The sequence below is a fragment of the Penicillium argentinense genome (assembly GCF_028826775.1).
Source record: "Penicillium argentinense strain IBT 30761 chromosome Unknown utg000004l_segment0_segment0, whole genome shotgun sequence".
Lineage (NCBI taxonomy): Eukaryota > Fungi > Ascomycota > Eurotiomycetes > Eurotiales > Aspergillaceae > Penicillium > Penicillium argentinense.
Genome location: NW_026622663.1, coordinates 74,276 through 93,658, shown reverse-complemented (window position 1 = coordinate 93,658; position 19,383 = coordinate 74,276). Strand labels below are relative to the sequence as shown.

At 52.1% G+C, this 19,383-nt stretch overlaps 3 protein-coding genes across 3 annotated transcripts; all 3 read left to right on the top strand.

The window, feature by feature from the left end:
* Window positions 1-1,307: 1,307 nt before the first annotated feature.
* On the top strand, window positions 1,308-3,126 carry N7532_002991 (uncharacterized protein; the record flags this gene model as incomplete). Its single annotated transcript, XM_056615485.1, has 4 exons — window positions 1,308-1,386; window positions 1,443-1,838; window positions 1,904-2,343; window positions 2,404-3,126. 4 exons carry the CDS (start codon window positions 1,308-1,310, stop codon window positions 3,124-3,126), a joined length of 1,638 nt encoding a protein of 545 aa, XP_056475842.1.
* A 2,831-nt stretch (window positions 3,127-5,957) lies between these two features.
* On the top strand, window positions 5,958-13,301 carry N7532_002990 (uncharacterized protein; the record flags this gene model as incomplete). The annotated part of the gene is given in 4 exon segments (XM_056615484.1): window positions 5,958-8,616; window positions 8,652-10,315; window positions 10,333-11,076; window positions 11,130-13,301. The coding sequence occupies 4 exon segments, from the start codon at window positions 5,958-5,960 to the stop codon at window positions 13,299-13,301; spliced, it is 7,239 nt and encodes a 2,412-aa protein (XP_056475841.1).
* Window positions 13,302-14,141: 840 nt separating this feature from the next.
* Window positions 14,142-15,871, top strand: N7532_002989 (uncharacterized protein; the record flags this gene model as incomplete). The annotated part of the gene is made up of 2 exons (XM_056615483.1): window positions 14,142-14,277; window positions 14,340-15,871. 2 exons carry the CDS (start codon window positions 14,142-14,144, stop codon window positions 15,869-15,871), a joined length of 1,668 nt encoding a protein of 555 aa, XP_056475840.1.
* Between the last annotated feature and the right edge of the window lie 3,512 nt (window positions 15,872-19,383).

Below are 19,383 nucleotides of genomic sequence, written 5' to 3'. Positions count from 1 at the left end.
CCCGACACTCCATATCTCATCATTGAAGAAGACGGGCTCAGTCCGGCAAAGAGGACAAAGAAAAGGGAGAGAGAAAAGAGAACCACGAAACTTTCGAACCCCGACACAACGAAAATAACGACTATCCTACGGCTTGTAGATTGGATAATCCGTGCTCAGAACGTGCTTTTGAGGTTTCGGGTCCTCACCTGAACCGTGACTCTGTCGCGTATAGCTGCGGAAGCCAAAGCAACCCCGGAATACAAAGCAGAAAGATTTTGCTCCAAAAGGCGAACACGGAAATAGGCTATATCTCACACTGCTTCGAGATGCCTAGCACTTTTCTGCCAATTCCAGTCGGGTATTCCCATGATCTCTCTCTGAAAACAAACGATTCGTTGCCAGATGTAACCCCCTCCCCCCCCCAACCCCCGAGGTCGATAACAATATTCCCACTTATACCACTGAAGAAATCGCTGGCCGTCACACGCCCGAGGGCAGATGAACGACTGGCGAATTGACGCCCACCAGGCCTGGATGCGCTGAAGCGCCACCCAAACACCACGGTAGGAGATACCACCTGTACTTCCTTGCTATTGACCTACACGCGAGGTCTACGGCAGTCGACTGGCGAGTCCACCATGCATTTATGCTTGAAGCTGTTATCTGAGCTAGAGCTTCGGCGGGCGAGGCGGAGGCTCCGGATGAACTAGACCCCCCTCCCCAGCCCCGAGCTGGTCCTGTGCCTAGTTTAGCTTAGCACATCCCCATGCCCCCTGGGAGGCCTGGAGGGCTTAGTTGGGCCCTACCTGGACGTTAAATGATACCACCACCACTGAGAAAGAGCCAAGGAATTTACAGCAAAGGCCAATGTTATCCTATGGGATTCTTGTCTAAGAAGGGTTATGCCTCAACCAGCGAAGGGGAGCATATTCTCAGAGGCGCTATGTGGCAGACAGTAGTTAAGAGGAAATGGTGGCATAATGTCCAAGCGTCACCCTAAAGTCACCCTACGGAGTTGAAATTGTGAGTTTCATGAGGGACGAACTAGACCGGATTTGACCGTTCTGCTACCACGGTTCGATCGGCAGATCTCTGCTCCGCTTTCCGCCTTGTCGCCTTCCTTCCTGAACTATCCACAGCGCAGCTGCCTAGCTCACATGTGCCTGGATTTCCTCTTGCCAGCTTCACGTCATGCGGACATTTCCTGAATTACCTCCTGTCTCCAAGACTCAACTGGGCTCAGGCTGATTCCTTGAATCCGACTTCTGACTACAAGTTGACTCCACACTCTACTCGTTTCGACCACAACTGCTTACCATCTCGAAATGTTGGCCACTTTAGCTGAGACGCGAGACGCCCGTATTACGCTGGTTTCAACACGGCGTGAAATACGAGAAGTCGAATGTAGGTCCCTGTCTTTTGCTCGGGCAGCAAGATCTTACGAGGCTCACTTTATACAGTTCTTGAAGAATCCCCCGATAGGCCAGAATTCGCTTTGACCACCGAGGCAATTCTCGCGAAAGAAGTCGTCCCCCAAAATGAGCGCTTCCTACGTACATTTCATCCAGCTCTTCGCTCTGAGCCCAGCGTCTTTATTCTCCATCAAAAATACACGAACAAACGATATTGGGTCATCTTGTGCATCCGGGGCCGCCCCCTTCTACATACCCACGTCGGAGGGCTGGAAATCCTGATTCAGCCCTGGTTCAGATCCACGATGGGTGAGCGAGTCACATTTCAGGCTCATCCTGATCCTATCGACGAGTTCATCGACACGACAAAATTCCTAACACCGGTGCACATTAATATTGCGCGTGAATATTGGCCGGAGGCAGTTGGGATCCGGATCCTGCGGTGTGAATGCGCTATTGTTTTGTTTCCGGACCGTTCGAGCCTTGAGCGTGCTTGGTGGAATTCTCAGGTTTGCTCATTCGGGGGCTGGAACTTGGGTTCGCGCTAATGGAAATGAACCCTTCGACACTGCCGTCCGCTACTCTGGCTATGGTCGAGACTGGTGATCAAGTCCGCGATGCGGCCAACCCGAAGCTAATGATGGCTTGTATTGGCCTCAAGCTACGGCTCCCAGGTGGGCAAACTAACAGTGCATGCCAAGAGGTTTTAACCACGGTGACTCATGGCTTTGTGAAGGAGCCTGTGCATCTCGAGAATTGGATCGGTCCCTGGCTTAAACAACACTACGTCAAGATCCGAAGCTCGATCCGACGTTTCTTGCCGGCCCCTCTGCCTCAAATTGTTGAGGTCCAGATTTGCGAGACAAAGCGAAGTAACCGCTTGGCTAATCCCAGAAACTCAAGCGGTCCACTGGGGAGAGTAATTGCCCTTGCCGCAACCGGTCAGATCGTAAGACTGCTGCCCTCTTCTTACTGTCCAGATGTCGCAGCTAACAGGATGACAAACTAGGTCGGCACGATTACCACGACTTTTGATCGGCCCTCCCATGATCTTCCCTTCCCGGCAAGATACAGGCATGATCTCTCACTCATTACCAACCCCGAACTTATCGATTTCTGTGCACCACCCGGTGTGAATATCGTCCCTGAATGGGCCAATGCGGAAGACGCGCTAGGTGGACAACCTGTCTTTTGTTGTATGTTATTCACACAGTGGAAGGGTGGCGCTCCAGATGCGAATAAGATGACCTCTAAACGGAGATTTACACGTGGAAGCGTTGTTGATCAAGGCACGAGGCAGGCAATGATAGATGGGGCCCAGTATCACTGGGACAAGCAAAGCCGAGAACCCACGACCAGTCTACTTTGGACAACATTGTTCGATTCCGAGCGTGTCCTTGGCTGGTCGGGTAGCTTACTTTGCCTGGGAACACCGCACAATGGCGAGATTTCCAGACCTCTCCTCTTTCAGAATTTCGAGTTCCCGTGGCAAAGCCATCCCACAGGGAAACAGGTACGACGAAAAAAGGTGTTTGGTATTTCTTCATTTACGAAAGAGTCGGTAAAGGGAGGCTTTCTCCTCCCCGCCCAAATCAGGAACTCCCGAATTCTTCTGGAACCATGGTCCGAACATACGCGACCTGTATCCTACGATCAGGTTATTTTAACTCATCCTGCTTATGTTGCTCAGCGCGCTCAGGTGCATCGCCAACAGCTGACAGACCCGGCCTAATCTGTCCCTTGGCAATTGGAAAATTTCCGCCCCCCTATATTACATATCCTAGCTTCCAGTTGTCTTGAAACCATTAACTATTAGCTCATGGAGCTTTCATGCCCGTTCACTCAATATCCGTGATTGATCAATGGTAGGTCGAGTGGCCTACTAAGCTAAAGGCCTGGTGACGAACTACTGACTTCGTCACTGATCGTGACCCTAAATCAATATCCCAGGGAATATTTTACTAGGATAGACATACAAGTGTTAATTACCTGCTATAACGTAATCGGTAAGCGAGTGAGACATGTAAGCGAGTGAGACAGAAACGCGATCGAGCCCCAACGCGTCAACATTATCATTTCAAATACCCACCATGCCCCCAATTCGCAGTCAAAATTCACGAAACTCTATCGAGCAGGAGGGTAGGATCCAGCTCGCCATACAAGCCTATCAGAATAAAGAAATTCCTACAATTCGCGAGCCTGCGCGCCGATTCCAAGTACCTCACGCAACTCTTCATCGTCGATACAATGGCCAAACCTTTCGCTCCGATACCCGCGCCAACAATTATAAATTGACTCCTAACGAAGAGCAATCGCTTCTACAGTGGATTCTTTCTATGGATACGCGTGGATCAGCTCCCCGACATAGTATGGTGAGGGATATGGCCAATATTCTGTTAGCAGAGCGTGGTGGTCAGACTGTTGGAACTAAATGGGTTTACAACTATACCACTCGCCAGATTCTCGACGGTATAATCACCAGAGGGCAAAATGCGAAGATCCTCGTATTATTCAGCCATGGTTTGAGCTTGTACGACGCACAATTGACGAGAATGGTATCCAACCTGAGGATATCTATAATTTTGATGAAATTGGCTTTGCAATGGGGCTTATAGCTACTGCGAAAGTGATCACAAGAGCTGATTACTACGGTCGGAGGTCAGTTCTACAGCCAGGGAATCGCGAATGGGTCACATCGGTTGAATGTGTGAATTCAACGGGCTTTGTACTCCCACCATGCATTATCTTCAAATCGTCAAAGTACCAACAATATGCATGGTTTGATGACCTACCCGACGATTGGAGAATCGAAATCAGTGAGAATGGCTGGACTACAGACGAAATTGGGCTTCGATGGCTAGAAAAGCTATTTATCCCTGCGACTACTAGTCGTACTAGGGGTAAATATCGAGTACTAGTTCTCGATGGCCATGGCAGTCATTTAACCCCCCATTTTGATCGATTGTGCGAGCAAAACGATATTATTCCGATCTGCATGCCTCCGCATTCATCTCATCTACTACAGCCTTTGGATATAGGCTGTTTTGCCCCTCTAAAACGCGCATATGGGAGTTTGATTGAACGCAAAGCACGGTTGGGGGTCAATCATATCGACAAGCTTGATTTCCTCGCGGCATTCCCACAAGCTCGCAAAGAAGCCTTTAAACCAGAGACTATTCAAAATGCATTCGCCGCAGCTGGTTTAGTACCATATGATCCCAATCAGGTCATTTCAAAGCTTGATGTTCAACTTCGGACACCTACCCCCTAGGCAGTCGACCAGGAAGCCAATCGAGCGCGTGGAGCCCTAAAACGCCAGCAAATCTCAAACAATTGAATCGACAGGGCTCTTCAGTCAAGGCACTGCTTAAGAAACGTTCGCAAAGCCCTCCGACGCCTACGAATAAAGCTATTGATCAGCTCCTCAAGGGCTATCAGCTATCATTGCATTCTAATGCAATCCTTCTAAAGGAAATCCGCGATTTACGGGCTGAAAACGAGACACAAAAGCAAAAACGCAATAGAACGACTAAGCGCGTAGCTCATACAGAGGACTTTACGGTCCAGGAAGCTAGGGAGTCGATGAACCAGGCTCATGAAGCTCCTAATACTACCCCCGCGGAACCAGAATTGTTGTGATATGTCGTATCGTAACGGAATCAATTCCTAACCTCACGGAATTACCAGCCTTGATTGGAAATCAATCTGGAGGTCGCCTGTGTATATAAACCCTCAAGTTTTCTGTCCAGAAGGAATATAAGCAATCTTCCTTTAAATTACAACAAGAATCGTCAGCTTCGCAGCCACGTACACGGGGCCAGCGGGGATGTGGGATATGCAGGCTCCCAGGACATAGAAGAGAGACATGCCCAGATAGGTCTAATAGATAGAAATTTGAAATCAATGGCGTTGGTGGTTTAATAAATTGGTTTGAAATAGTAGTAGCTGGTTTTCTGTCTCACTCGCTTACATGTCTCACTCGCTTACCGATTACGTTATAGGGTGTAAAGATCGGAGTTCTGTAGTGACGTCATTACCACAATCTCAAAAGAGTACAACCCTTGCCTTCCGCATCCGTCGATACTTGAAAACTATCCCTTCACTTTGAAACCAACACCCCAATATGTTTGCCTACAATGCCTGCTACCCTACTCCTTTCCCAGAGCCGGGATCCCGAAGAGCTCTTCATATGGACTGCTTCAAACCCTTATATTTCTTATACCGTAATGTGAAAAAGTGATGACAGACGCACAGACCATGCTGTTCGTCGTGTCTAGAGATTGAACTAGAAAGTCTCAGCTGAAAGCGGACCAAGGTCTGTAGTAACTTGACTGAACCCCAGTGGCACTGATTCCTCTTTATCTCCATAATCTACCTGGAAACATGCTCTTAAGTGTCCGCCATCATTTGGAAAGTGAACGAAACGAAACTCATATTCCCTTTGCACGAAATATACGTAATTTCCGGCAAGCAAAATCTGGTAAGTTCCAATAAACTATTCGCAGAATAGTGCAAAGGCTGCCATGAGACCAATGCTGAGAACAACTCATTGGCCAGCGGAGAATGGCCGAGAGAAAGGGAGATGCAAATGGTAATGCACTAGGGCAACAACTGCAGGCACGATACGCGACGAAGCACGATATTCGAGGCATTTTCTGGCATCATTGTGGCGTTTCGCCGTCGACAGTTGTGCTCGCAGCATGGTCCATTCTGGCTACACGATACTCTTACTTAACCAAGGCGAACTTTTATTCGGCAATGTCATTGCAACAAGCCGCAGTGCCGGTTGAAGTCATGGTTGAATCAGACAACGTCGTAGGAAAGCTGTTACAAGAGCTGGAGAGTCGGGGGCTGGACAAGAAGGTTCAAGGGCAACCGAATGATTGGCATACTCAGCCCTATAGACCTGACGATGGTGGCAAGCTCCAGGCCCTACTGATTGTGGAAACAGTCGCCAAAATAGGTGGAAAGGATTGTTCGACACGTCAAGCAATGGGAAGCTCACAATACGACGTTGGAGATACAAATACTTTTGGCGGGGACGCGATTTTGTTGAGGTGCCAAATCTATGAACATGCCCTGCATCTCTACGTCAATGTTGCGCCTGATATGATGAGGCGCGAAGAAGCCGAAAGTGTGGGCTATTGGATGGAAAGGATTGTCCGCCAGTTAACTGTTGAGGGAGGAGAGGTAAAAAAATTAAAGGACATCGAAATGATTACTGAGCGTGACCTGCGCAGTATCTGGCGCTGGAACGCCACGGTTCCCGCGGCCATGGAGGTGTGCGTGCACGACCTGATCGCAGACCGGACTCGGCAGCAGCCAGATGCGTCGGCAATCTGCGCCTGGGATGGCGAGCTGACGTACCGCGAACTGGACGAGCTGTCGACGCGGTTGGCTCACCATCTACTCGGCCTGGGAGTCGGCCCAGCGATAATTGTGCCGCTGTGCTTTGAGAAGTCGATGTGGACGCCGGTGGCGATGCTAGGAGTCATGAAGGCTGGCGGAGCGTCGGTTGCCTTGGACACGACTCAACCAGAAGAGCGCCTGCGAACAATCATCCAGCAGGTCCAACCTTCTGTCGTCCTCGCATCGGCTGCGAACCAGGATCTGGCGGGCCGAGTTGGGGCTAGCACCGTGGTGCCGGTGGATGGAGCCAACTTGGAGAGGTTCAGTGCGTTTCCTTCGACGCGCCTGCAGCCTGTGGACCCATGCAGCCGATTGTACGTGGTATTTACATCTGGCAGCACTGGAACTCCCAAGGGCGCTGTTATCACCCATGTGAACTTCAGTAGCGCCATTAAGCACCAGCAAGGCCTATTACGATTCTCCACAGCGTCTCGTGTATACGACTTCGTTTCCTACGCGTGGGATGTGTCCTGGTCGAATATATTATACACACTTACTGCAGGAGGCTGCCTCTGTATTCCGAGTACGACTGACTGCCATAACAACATCGCAAAGTCAATGTGTGAACTTGCTGTTAACTACGCTAAGTTAACCCCGACTGTATCCCACCTTTTCAACCCATTGGATATTCCTACGCTACAGGTTTTGGTGCTCGGTGGTGAGCCGATGAGCAAGGCGGACATGGTGAAGTGGAGCGAGCATGTTCATATGGTTACCACGTATGGGCCGGCTGAGTGTACAGTGGTAACAACGGTGGATATAATCGGCCACGCGGATTTGCAGGATCAGAGTATCGGGAGAGGGGTTGGAAGTCGGACTTGGGTGGTCGATCCAATTGAGACTGGTCGACTCCTTCCGGTCGGTTGTACTGGTGAACTTGTCATTGAGGGGCCACTTGTTGGACAAGGATACCTAGGAGACGCGCAGAAAACGACGGCGAGCTTTGTGGAAGACCCGGCGTGGCTGCTGCGCGGAGGGCCTGGGTGTGCAGGGCGACGGGGCCGGCTGTACCGAACAGGTGATCTGGTGCGATACAACCCAGATGGCTCGCTAATCTTCATCGGGCGCAAGGATGCCCAGGTCAAGATCCGCGGCCAGCGGGTGGAGCTCGGCGAGATCGAAGCCCACATGGCACGCCACTTTTCCATACGGCAGTCCGCGTCCCTACTCCCCAAGTCCGGCCTGTGCGCGAACAGACTGGTAGGCTTCTTCAGTCTCAAGGGAATTCAGCAGGATGACAACGATAGATCCTCCATCCAACTTGTTCCTACCAAGAATACGGCACAGGTCCGACGGCATATCGAGGCCCTGGAGGCTCTCTTAGGTGACGCTCTGCCCACCTATATGGTCCCCTCCATCTGGATCGCGCTCAGGGACATCCCACTTAGCGTATCCGGCAAGCTAGACCATAAAGCGCTCGAGGCATGGCTCTTCGGCATGGACTCGGAGACTTATGCAAAGATCTCAAACGCTGATTGCAGCTCTACGTCTCGGGAGCCTGCGACTGACGCAGAGCGCGTGCTCCACGACGCCTGCAGCCGTGTACTCAACGTGCCAGCATCTAGCATCGACCTGCAGCGCTCATTTGTTGCTAATGGTGGGGACTCTATCTCTGCCATGCGGCTCAGCCCGCAATGTCGTGCCGCTAATATCGTATTCTCCGTTGCAAGTCTGCTCAAGAGCAAATCGCTCGCCGCGGTTGCACGATCTTCAAAAGTTACAACGCCCTCTGAAATTTCTCGAGAGGAAGATTTCGACGAGCCCTTCGGCCTGTCTCCGATCCAGCAGTGGTTCTTTACTCAGTCTCCCCCGAGTATCTCAACACCAAGGCCCACTACTGCAACCAAGGCTTCAACGTCAAGATTATGCGAAGGGTGTCTGTTGATGAAATCTACCGCGCAATTTCTAAGATTGTGCGGCAGCACTCTATGCTAAGGGCGCGCTTTCAAAGATTCGCCGGTAACTGGACACAGCGCGTTCTAAAGCCTAGCGACGGCCTTTACCACTTTGGAGCCTCGCAGCTGAAATCCCTGCGTGAGGTTAAGTCTCTCACTTTGCAAAGGCACCAGGACTTGGACATTGAAAGGGGTCCGGTGTTTGCGGCGGACATGTACACGCTACCCGGCGGGGACCAGTATCTAATCTTAATTGCGCACCACTTGGTGGTTGACCTCGTGTCCTGGCGCATCATCCTGGGTGACCTGGAGGCTCTTCTCGCTGGCGACACACTGCAAGTGGGACTTCCGTTCCAGGTGTGGAACAAGCTGCAGACTGAGAAGGCCATGTCCTACGAGCTCGACCCCGAACACGTCCTCCCCACAGAAGAGATCAGCAACGACTTTGGGTTCTGGAGCTTTGGCCAAGAGACTCCGAATGCAGTCGGCGACCACGATGTGCGCTCTGTGAAAGTTGACCAGCATACAACCTCTCTCCTCCTGTATGATGCCAATAACGCCTTTAACACTGAGCCGGTGGACCTGCTTCTCTCAGCGGTTTTTGACGCCTTTCTTTGCATCTTCCCTAGGCGAAAGGGACTCACTATCTTCAATGAGGGCCATGGCCGCGAGCCATGGAGTGCGGAGATTGACCTGTCGCGGACTGTCGGTTGGTTCACCACGATAAGCCCAATCCACATATCGAGGTGCATAGGTAGCGCCCCGGCAAATATCGTGAGACTCGTCAAAGATGCGAGAAGGCGGCTCCCCTCAAACGGCTGGGCCTATTTTGCTTCGAGGTACCTCAACCGCAAGGGGATTGGTGCGTTCCAGGCCCATCGCTCTACCATGGAAGTGGCCTTCAACTATCACGGCCAGTTCCAACAGCTAGAGCGCGATGACTCCCTCTTCCACAATGTCACTCTTGACGGGGTTTGCGGTAAAGGTCTCGCACTGCCCGCGTCGGCCATATTTGACATTAACGTCCGGATCGAGGACGGGTTAGTCTACTTCTTTTTCTCCTGGAACCGCCATATTGCCCACCAAGAGCTCATTCACGGTTGGATCACACAAGTCGGCCCGTCACTACAGTCTATCTGCGATGAGCTCACGTCCATGAAGACCTCAAGCACACTCTGCGACTATGAGTTCCTGAATCTAGACTACAGGGGGCTCGAAGAGCTTGAGAGCCATGTAATCCCGCGTATCGTGTCCGCAAACAACGCCGCGGTAGAGGACGTGTATCCATGCTCGCCCATGGTGGACGGTATCCTGCTAAGCCAACTTAAGGAGCCGGATTTGTACAAGACTTCCCAGGTATACAAGATAAGATCTCGCGGCCCCAACACGGTCAGCCTCGATGGTTTGGCAGTGGCATGGCAGACGGTGGTTGCCCGGCAGCCATCTCTGCGCACTGTCTTCATTGCAGGGATCGACGGGATGGCCGTATTCAACCAGGCGGTTTTAAAGTCCTACTACGGTGAGGTCGTTCTGCGGAAGAGCCAAAGTGAGGCTACTGCGCTGGACATGCTCAAAAAGCTGCCCCCGGTTGATTACCGGCGGCTCAAACCCCCCACCGTCTCGTGCTGTGCCAGGTTTCCGACAACTGCGTCATCTGCCAGCTCGAGATGAGCCACGCCATCACCGACGGAGGCTCGATCGGGATTACGCTGCGGGACTGGGCCAGGGCGTACGCAGGGTCTTTGAGCCCCTGCGATCTGCTGGAAACGAGCCGTGGCTTCGCTAGAGCCCTCAAGTCGAGCCCTAGGACAGAAAAGTTAGCTTATTGGAAGACGAAGTTGGTCGGTGTGGAACCCTGCCATTTCCTGCACCTCTCAAGTGCCCCCCAACAGGACAAGGGGATCTCTACATACAGCATCGACATAGGAGGCGAGGTGTTTTCTCAAATCCGACGTTTCTGCGAGGCACAATCCATCACCATGGGTAGCCTCTTCCAGAGCGCCTGGGCACTCACTCTAGCCGCCTGCACTGGGAAAGACTCTGTCTGTTTTGGTTATCTTGCATCTGGCAGAGACCTGCCGATACCTGGTTTGGAGGAGTCCATTGGCGCATATGCCAACATGATGATCTGCCGCGCTGACCTCTCACGAAAGTGGTCGGGTCAGCGCCTGGTTCAACACATCCACGAGCAAGTGTTAGAGGACTTTGGCTTCCAGCACTGCTCCCTGGCGGACATCCACCACGAGCTCAACCTACCAGCTGGACAGTCGCTGTTCAACACGATCATGTCATTCCAAAAACAGGATCGTGATGGCGCAGAGTGTGTAGAAAGCCACCGCCTTGAGTTTGCCAATATTGACGGAAAGAACCACACTGAAGTAAGTGCCATTCCAGCTAGGTTTAATTGCACACAGCACTGAAGGACTAGTAGTATGACATTGCAGTCAGTGTTGCACATGGCATCTCGCAGTTGTGCGTGTATCTGAACTGCCGGGTCTATTGTTTATCCACAGAGCAGGCCTGCCGAGTCCTCTCACTCTTGGAGACAATAGTTATCGGGCTGGTGAGCGAAGGTCCTATCGGTTCAGGCGGCTCTGTGGGCGCTGGAAAGGGACAGAGAAGACTCGGCGACATCGAGCTCGTCAGTCATCAGGACCTTGAGGACATCTGGCGCTGGAACGCCACGGTTCCCGCGGCCATGGAGGTGTGCGTGCACGACCTGATCGCAGACCGGACTCGGCAGCAGCCAGATGCGCCGGCAATCTGTGCCTGGGATGGCGAGCTGACGTACCGCGAACTGGACGAGCTGTCGACGCGGTTGGCTCACCATCTACTCGGCCTGGGAGTCGGCCCAGCGATAATTGTGCCGCTGTGCTTTGAGAAGTCGATGTGGACGCCGGTGGCGATGCTAGGAGTCATGAAGGCTGGCGGAGCGTCGGTTGCCTTGGACACGACTCAACCAGAAGAGCGCCTGCGAACAATCATCCAGCAGGTCCAACCTTCTGTCGTCCTCGCATCGGCTGCGAACCAGGATCTGGCGGGCCGAGTTGGGGCTAGCACCGTGGTGCCGGTGGATGGAGCCAACTTGGAGAGGTTCAGTGCGTTTCCTTCGACGCGCCTGCAGCCTGTGGACCCATGCAGCCGACTGTATGTGGTATTTACATCTGGCAGCACTGGAACTCCCAAGGGCGCTGTCATCACGCATGTGAACTTCAGTAGCGCCATTAAGCACCAGCAAGATGCTTTGGGCTTCACCTCCTCGGCGCGGGTGTTCGACTTCGCGTCGTATGCATTTGATGTGTCCTGGTCAAATCTATTACACACGCTTACTGCCGGAGGCTGCCTATGCGTGCCACATGAAGCTGACTGCCGCAGGAACATCGCGCACTCGATGTCCAAGCTGCGGGTCAACTATGCTCACCTTACGCCGACAGTTGCCCGTCTTCTGAATCCTCTCGATGTTCCGAGCCTTCAGTTGTTGAGACTTGGCGGCGAGCCAACGACCAGCACAGACGTCGTTGCATGGACGCCACAAATTGAGATGATCAACAGCTATGGGCCTTCTGAGTGTGCAGTGTCTGTAACAATAGGAAGAATCGGCCACTTGGAGTCTCGGGATCCTAGCATCGGGGCAGGATTCGGCTGCTGTACCTGGGTAGTCGATCCGGTCGAGAACGACCGACTTGTTCCGGTAGGTTATACCGGTGAATTGCTAATCGAGGGCCCGATAGTGGGCGACGGTTACCTCTCCAACCCAGGGAACACGGAGGCCAGTTTTGTGGAAGACCCTGCGTGGCTGCTACGCGGAGGGCCCGACTGCCCAGGACGTCATGGACTGTTGTACAAGACGGGCGACCTGGTGCGATACAACCCGGATGGCACACTGGTCTTTATTGGGCGCAAGGATACCCAGGTCAAGATCCGCGGGCAGCGGGTGGAGCTCGGCGAGGTGGAGCACTATGTGCGGCAGAATCTTGCGAACAATGTCGAGTCGGCCGTGGTGGCCGAGGTGATTACGCCACAAGGCAGCACCAACCCAACACTGGTAGCATATCTAGCGATAGGGAAGGAGGCACAGGGGCCCCAAAGCAATGTTCAGGCAGCCCTGCAGCGGGCAACCCAGGGACTGGAGGACCGGTTGGCCGAGCAGCTGCCGGGGTACATGGTGCCGAGCTCGTACATCCCCGTGGACGAGATGCCGATGACGGCGACGGGCAAGACGGACCGGCCGCGGCTCCGTGAGATCGGCGGGGCTCTGACGCTGGAGCAACTGGCGGCGCTGCAGCCATCGCGCGGCGAACGGCAGGCGCCGGCGACTGAGATGGAGCGGCGGCTACAGGGCCTGTGGGCGTCGGTCCTCGGGATAGACGCCGTCAGCATCTGGGCGGACGACAGTTTCCTGCGGATCGGCGGGGATTCCATCGGAGCGATGAAGCTGGTCGGGGCGGCGCGCGAGTGGGGAGTGTCATTCACCGTGGCCGATGTCTTCCGCACGCGACGCCTCAGTGACCTGGCACGGGTGGTCTCTGAAATCACACCTTTCTACGAGGACCCTCCACCCGTTTCGCTCATTGATACTCGGAACGGTTCTGGGCTTCCTTGACTTGGCATTTCTAAATGTGTTTCTCAAAGGACTCCTCCAATACCTTTCTTCTTGTGACGGATGATCCTGGGAATAGCCTCGTCTAGTGGAAGGATGCCTGAGGCATAATATTGGGTCGTTTGCACAACGCGTTTGCTGGGGACTTAACCCCTCTTTTTCTGGCGGACTTTCTTCCTTTCTCTTTCCTTCTTCATCTTCGAGATTCTCGTAAGTAGGCACCGAATGAATGTGTTTCTTTCGAACGGCCCGTAACACTTCTATCGGTCTTCTCATCCAACAGACAAATTGTGGCAGGTGACCACAACACCACAACGCCCGGATGGAGATTATTTTAGTATGATTAGAAAGCCCGCATCGGCCAGACTCTAACGCCATTTCTCTTTTTACATATTATTGAAAATTGGTGGCAGGAAAGATGAAATACTCTCAGCCAATAAAAACTCGGACGAAAACCCAGACTAGTCACGTGCCATTCCCTCTACTGACCGGGGTTCTGTCTGTTGTGCTAGGCGTAAACAGGAGGCAGTAAGCATCCAAAACATGTATTCTCACAACTAGACAGTCGCATAATCATCAACATATGACATCATGATCCAATTTAATCATGGAACACACAAATCTAGATCCATTGACTGCCATTCGCGGTGCACACACATATGTTTCTGCCAGTGAGCGCTGATTGTTGTGCTCAGTGCCAAGAAATGATAAATCCAATCCATGGTGTGTCATCAGGGGTGGACTGCGCTGTCAAAAGTTGACAAACGCACCTCTCACACTTATGAGGGCCAACCATGCTACCTCATCCTATGCTGTCCTGGCCACCCTTTAAAATCTAGCATAATGGGTCGAAGAGGACCTACAACGACATACAAAACAAGGGCTGCGAGAAATGCCGCTCGACGGCTCCGCTATCAGCAACAAAAGCGAGCTCAACTGCTATCCCAGGAGACTTCGGTCCCAGCACGTCCACGAACACGTAAGATGGATATAATTTGCCAATTTGATTACGCACCGCAACTTTCTTAATATTGACTGCAGTGTTAGAACCGGTCATTCAACCACGTGAGCCAAGACAAGACGCAGACTCACCTCCGCGGTCCGGGACCGCCCCTGAGCCTGCAGCTGCTCCAGATACACTTGATGCGGGGCCTATACCAGAGCCACACCTCAGACCGGAAGGCTCACTGCCTTTATCCAATGATATTGACTTCTTGCTGGATGATCCTAGTGGGTTTGATTCTGATGGCGGAAATGCTCTGCAACCGGCGGAGGCAACTATCAGGTATAACCTGTCTGCTGAAGCAATTCCAGATGATGATGAGCCCACTGAAGGTCCTATCTCGGCCGCTGACTATGAACCGCTTCTATTTGGCATTCCTGATATTTCAGCAGACTCAGGTACAGATGACCTGTCAGATAACGCATATGGATCAGGGGATAGCGACAATGGCTATCCACAGTCTGATCGATTGAGCACTGGCACTGAGAACCTTGATAGCCTTGGGGTGCGACTAGCACAACAGATCCTCCAGTTCCAGGGTTGTTGCCCTGAGTGTCATCAGCAGTCAATGGAGCCGCTGGTTAATCAGGAGAGATCTTCCATCCCAACCATCAGGCTGGCCGATCTGCAAAAGTGGCACTGCCCCCAGGTGCTCGGTAGCCCACGACTACCTGATGCAGAGACTACCTGGACCAAAAATTGGTCTGCTACCGACCGCCGGCAACTATTCTGTGGCATTGGCAATGATCAAGAGACACCACCAGTGGTCTTGATCACAGATGAGGAAAAAGAGCTGTTGCCACGAGACATTATGTTTGACACTGACAGTGTAACAGCCTTTATAGGAAGTCTAGCCGCCGCTCGCCAAGGCATTCGGTGGCAACCCGTCCAGCGCCCGGTGTCTGACCTCCAGTCATCCCTCCACCTTGATCCTCTACCGGTGGAGTATACCGATCGTCGCAGTGGCCGTTCTCGCCGAACCCATATGCCAGTTCATAAGATCAAGCACTATACACTCGGTCGAGTGGTTGGCATGGAGGATGCATCAATCTATGTTCTCTTTCCTGGTCTTTCCCATCCACGATCGCCTACTGCCCGCCTAAGCGGGGAAGATTTTGGGACTTGGATGGACCAGGTCTTTTTCCCGGCCCTTGAGGTAGCTTACTCAGGGCACTATCTTCAACACTATCCGTCCAGCTACGCTCATGCCCTACTGAACACATGGGCGGCTTGGAAGGAAGCGCGCTCTGTAACCACCCAAGCGAGACAGCAGCAGTTGAATCATTTTCTTCCGCCAGAAGGGCTTGCAGCAATATGGACAGCAATTCTTGAGATCATTGAGCAAAAGGACCTCCAACAATTTCAACGCCCTTATCTCCTCCTTGCTGCGAAGAACCTGAAGGTTGCAACTAAGAGTACGACCTGGCTTGGTATGCAACAACGATTCAATCAGACCTGGTCCTCAGCCATTGACGTGCAGCACGTTATAACCATGTACCGAGATATTGGGAAGGAAATTTTTCCTATGGCTCCTGACCAGAAGCCACTGGTCATACCACTGGGCCACTAAGCCCTGCAGAGCCCCTAACATTTATATGGCGTCGATGCTGTGTTGAAAAGTACCGGGCAGACCATCAACCCCCAAGCGCTGCCTCCTCAACCTTCTTCCCCTTCTCCTTTCTGCGGGACAGTGGATCACTAATCATGGAGACTCGGAGCCATTCATCGCTCCGAGCCGATGGCCTTCTCTATACTCAGTTCTATGCCTCGGTGAAGGAAGTCCTATGTGCGGGGAAGCTCTATCCATTTAGCAACCGCATGATGGAGGCAATTGCGCTTGATCCGAGCGTGAAACAGAATTGGGAGCATTGCGGGCGGGGAGGCAGGCAGAGTTTGAAAACCCTGACTGATGCCTATCTCCATGCCAAAATGAGGAGTGCAAGGGCCCTCCAAAACTCAAGCACTAAGTCTTTTGGGGTTCGGGAAGAATACCGGCTTCGAGCGGACCTTCTGCATGAAATCGACCAGGAAATTCACCGGCTCGGGCTTGCGAATCATGTTATGGGCATCCGCGGGAGTCCGTTGTCATTCTCACTGCCCTTTTATGTTTGTCATACATCTACTATTCTGGGCTGGCTGCAGTGGAACATGAATAAGCTCTGCGCGGGATTCGAGATTGCTTATAGTCTATCCCAGCGCGACCTTGTTCTCTGGGAACACACACGCGTGATGCTGTTATTCCTACGCTGCCTTCGCTTCTCATTTGGCGGAGGGGGGAACCATCTTTCTCGGAGCTTTGCTTGTTGGCAAGACGTTCGAGACCAGCCTCCATCTGATGTGACTGACGAGTAGTCCACTAACTCCACTGACCGTCGCTGGGAGGGGATTGGGATGAAGATTACACTGGAGAGGACAGGCTACGCATGGTTCCTCGACAAGATTGACTGGGAAACCATGTTCTTCCACATAGCCCACCGCCGGTACATGCAACTCCACACCCCAAGCGTCCTTGGCAGATATATTGAACGGTACCAGGCCGTGCGTGGTGCTAAGCAACAGTTTCTAGAGTTGGAAAGCTACTTACTGGCGCTGGATATTGCACATTATAGCGCAGATCCTGCGCGGATCTATGCTCTGTTATCCTTGTTAGTGGATTTCTGCCTGTGAGCGTTTCGAAGAGACGTTTTTGAGAGCATCCAATCTATTATTCTTCCGGATAGTCGAGAAGCAGCACTTGCCGGGTCCATTCCTCTTTGTGGGCCAGCCCTGCAAGACCATATTGTTCCGGCCCACTTACCGCTGTTTGTCGCCCCAGGCCGCTCACGCCGAAATCCGTGTGGGGTATCTGATATCCTGCACCGGTTCTGGGAGCCGCAGCTAGGTTCTGAGCTGGTCCCAGGAGTAACCGAATATGACACCGACTCAGAACCGGATGACATTCAGGGAGTGCAAGGAAGTTGCCACCAGGCTAATTTTCCGGCTCTCAGAAGCAAAACATACTGGACACTTTTTAACCGTTGCCTGAAGAGAATCGGTCATATACTTGGGGGCCAACAAGAGCAGGCCTGGTGTGAAAACCTTCAACGCCGCTTCATTGCAACACACTGGGTGATCCCGTATCCAAGCTCGGGTTCTTTTGTTTCGAAGATGCAGGTTCGGAGGACAGGAAAATGGAAGTACCGTTGGTGGTCGAGCCATCATCCCGCGGTGACGCATGCCTTTCCATATACAGTTGACGGTTCGCCGCCTCTAGTCACAGCGGTGGTAGTCTCGGATCTCCCAGTAGACGGGTGGGAAGGGTCAAAAACAATCATGGACATTCGCATTGAATTGCCTGGAATGCCTTCTGACCTTTCCGCTTTCCTCTGCAAACTATCTGTGTGTGCTACCTCGGCCCCCCCCCCTCTAGTCGATGGTGAGATCATATTTCCGGTCGACACTGCTCGGCCGCGATTCCAACAGTCGTACCCCGATAGCCTTAATTGGCAACCTCGGCAGTTGAGAAGCCGTTCTGTGCATTGCGCGTGGAAGCCGGCCACGGCTCCCCTTAATCCATAATGCCTTAAAGGAGGAAGGGCTCCCTCCGACTTCTTCGCCGTCTGGTTGGTCCAGTGCGTGCCCGGGAGACCCACACCCCATCAAATTCGCGAAGTCCGCGACGGCCGACCGCAGCGGGACCCCAACCCATGGGCGCAAATCCAATGTGCCGTAGGGTTTCTAGGGTTTTAGGGTTGCCGTAGTAAAATGGGTTTAGGGCCCATTGAATTGACATTTTGCTGACAAAGATACCCCAAATCTGAATATGTTGTAAAAACAATTCGGTTGGATAGTCAAGTCCAATTTGAGGCCAGTCCATATTGATATAAGCATGGTTTCCGGGGTTCGAAAACGCCCGATGTTTTTGCAGGGGCGCACATCACCCGCCGACCGAGGTCCTCCGCCGTACCCCGAAAACCCCCCATCAGGTTTAGTTCACAGGACGAGGATTTTTCGTCGAGATCTCAGGGTTAATTGCCAGAGGATTGATTGATATCCCATATTTTAAGAGCATCATAGCCCCCATCAAATTCGCGAAATCCGCAACCGCCGACCGCAGCGACCCTGCCAGGCACAGCCATAGACTATTCACGATTCATTCGGACAAGAATTGCTATATGATGCAGTTGGAGAATCATCCACACTCCGGTCGCACGATCGTACCAGACCTAAGCTTCACCACACCGAATTATCACATTTAGAGTATAGATGTGTATCCCCGTCTTTGAGATATATATTTACACGCAGGTACCTATGTTAACCTAAGTTTGCTAGGTGCATGAGGCCATGCCTTAATTCTTGACAATTCCAAGGCCACTCCTGGTAGGATTCACTAATCATTAATCTCTCAAGAGAAACACATCCTATCTCTATCTATTGCCACGCTGTAATATATAGGTCGGTCGGTCAGCCAGACCTCCGTCACTCCCGCACCCGTGTCAGATCCCCTACTCTCTAAGATGACCTATCATATTAGCCCTAGTGCCGTTCTAACCCCTATTCCCTACTTCCCTAGATTAAGATCTTTAAATTTACACCTCCTGTCTTTCTATACTATATATTGTAGTGGGGAGACATCCCCCTACTACATGGATGCCATCCATGCTATGTGACATAGCCGGCAGTATACGGTGGCCGGATAGCTAGTTCTAGAATACACCTTCTTACACCTCCCCGACCTGACCCCTACATTTGGGTTCCTCGCTATTCCTGATTGCTACGCGTGTATTTTGGTGGTGGTTTTTCTGCTGAATCGACCCGCACGCCTCAGCGCGTACTGCCATCGAGCGTTCCCCTCTTCACTGATTAGCTATGATCACGTTAGTTACTAAATACAACATATAACAAGACAAGGTTCCACACATTCTGACACCTTGATTTCCACTTGGTTTGATGCATTCAAGGCAATAATTCACAATCATAGTGAGCTCAACCCAGCCAACAGAAATAAAATCAAAACAATAACAAATTTTCTGTGAGAATTTTCACTTCGTTACATGTCTTTGTAGTATCCCAAAGCAATTCCAAATCTCTCTATACTTCTCT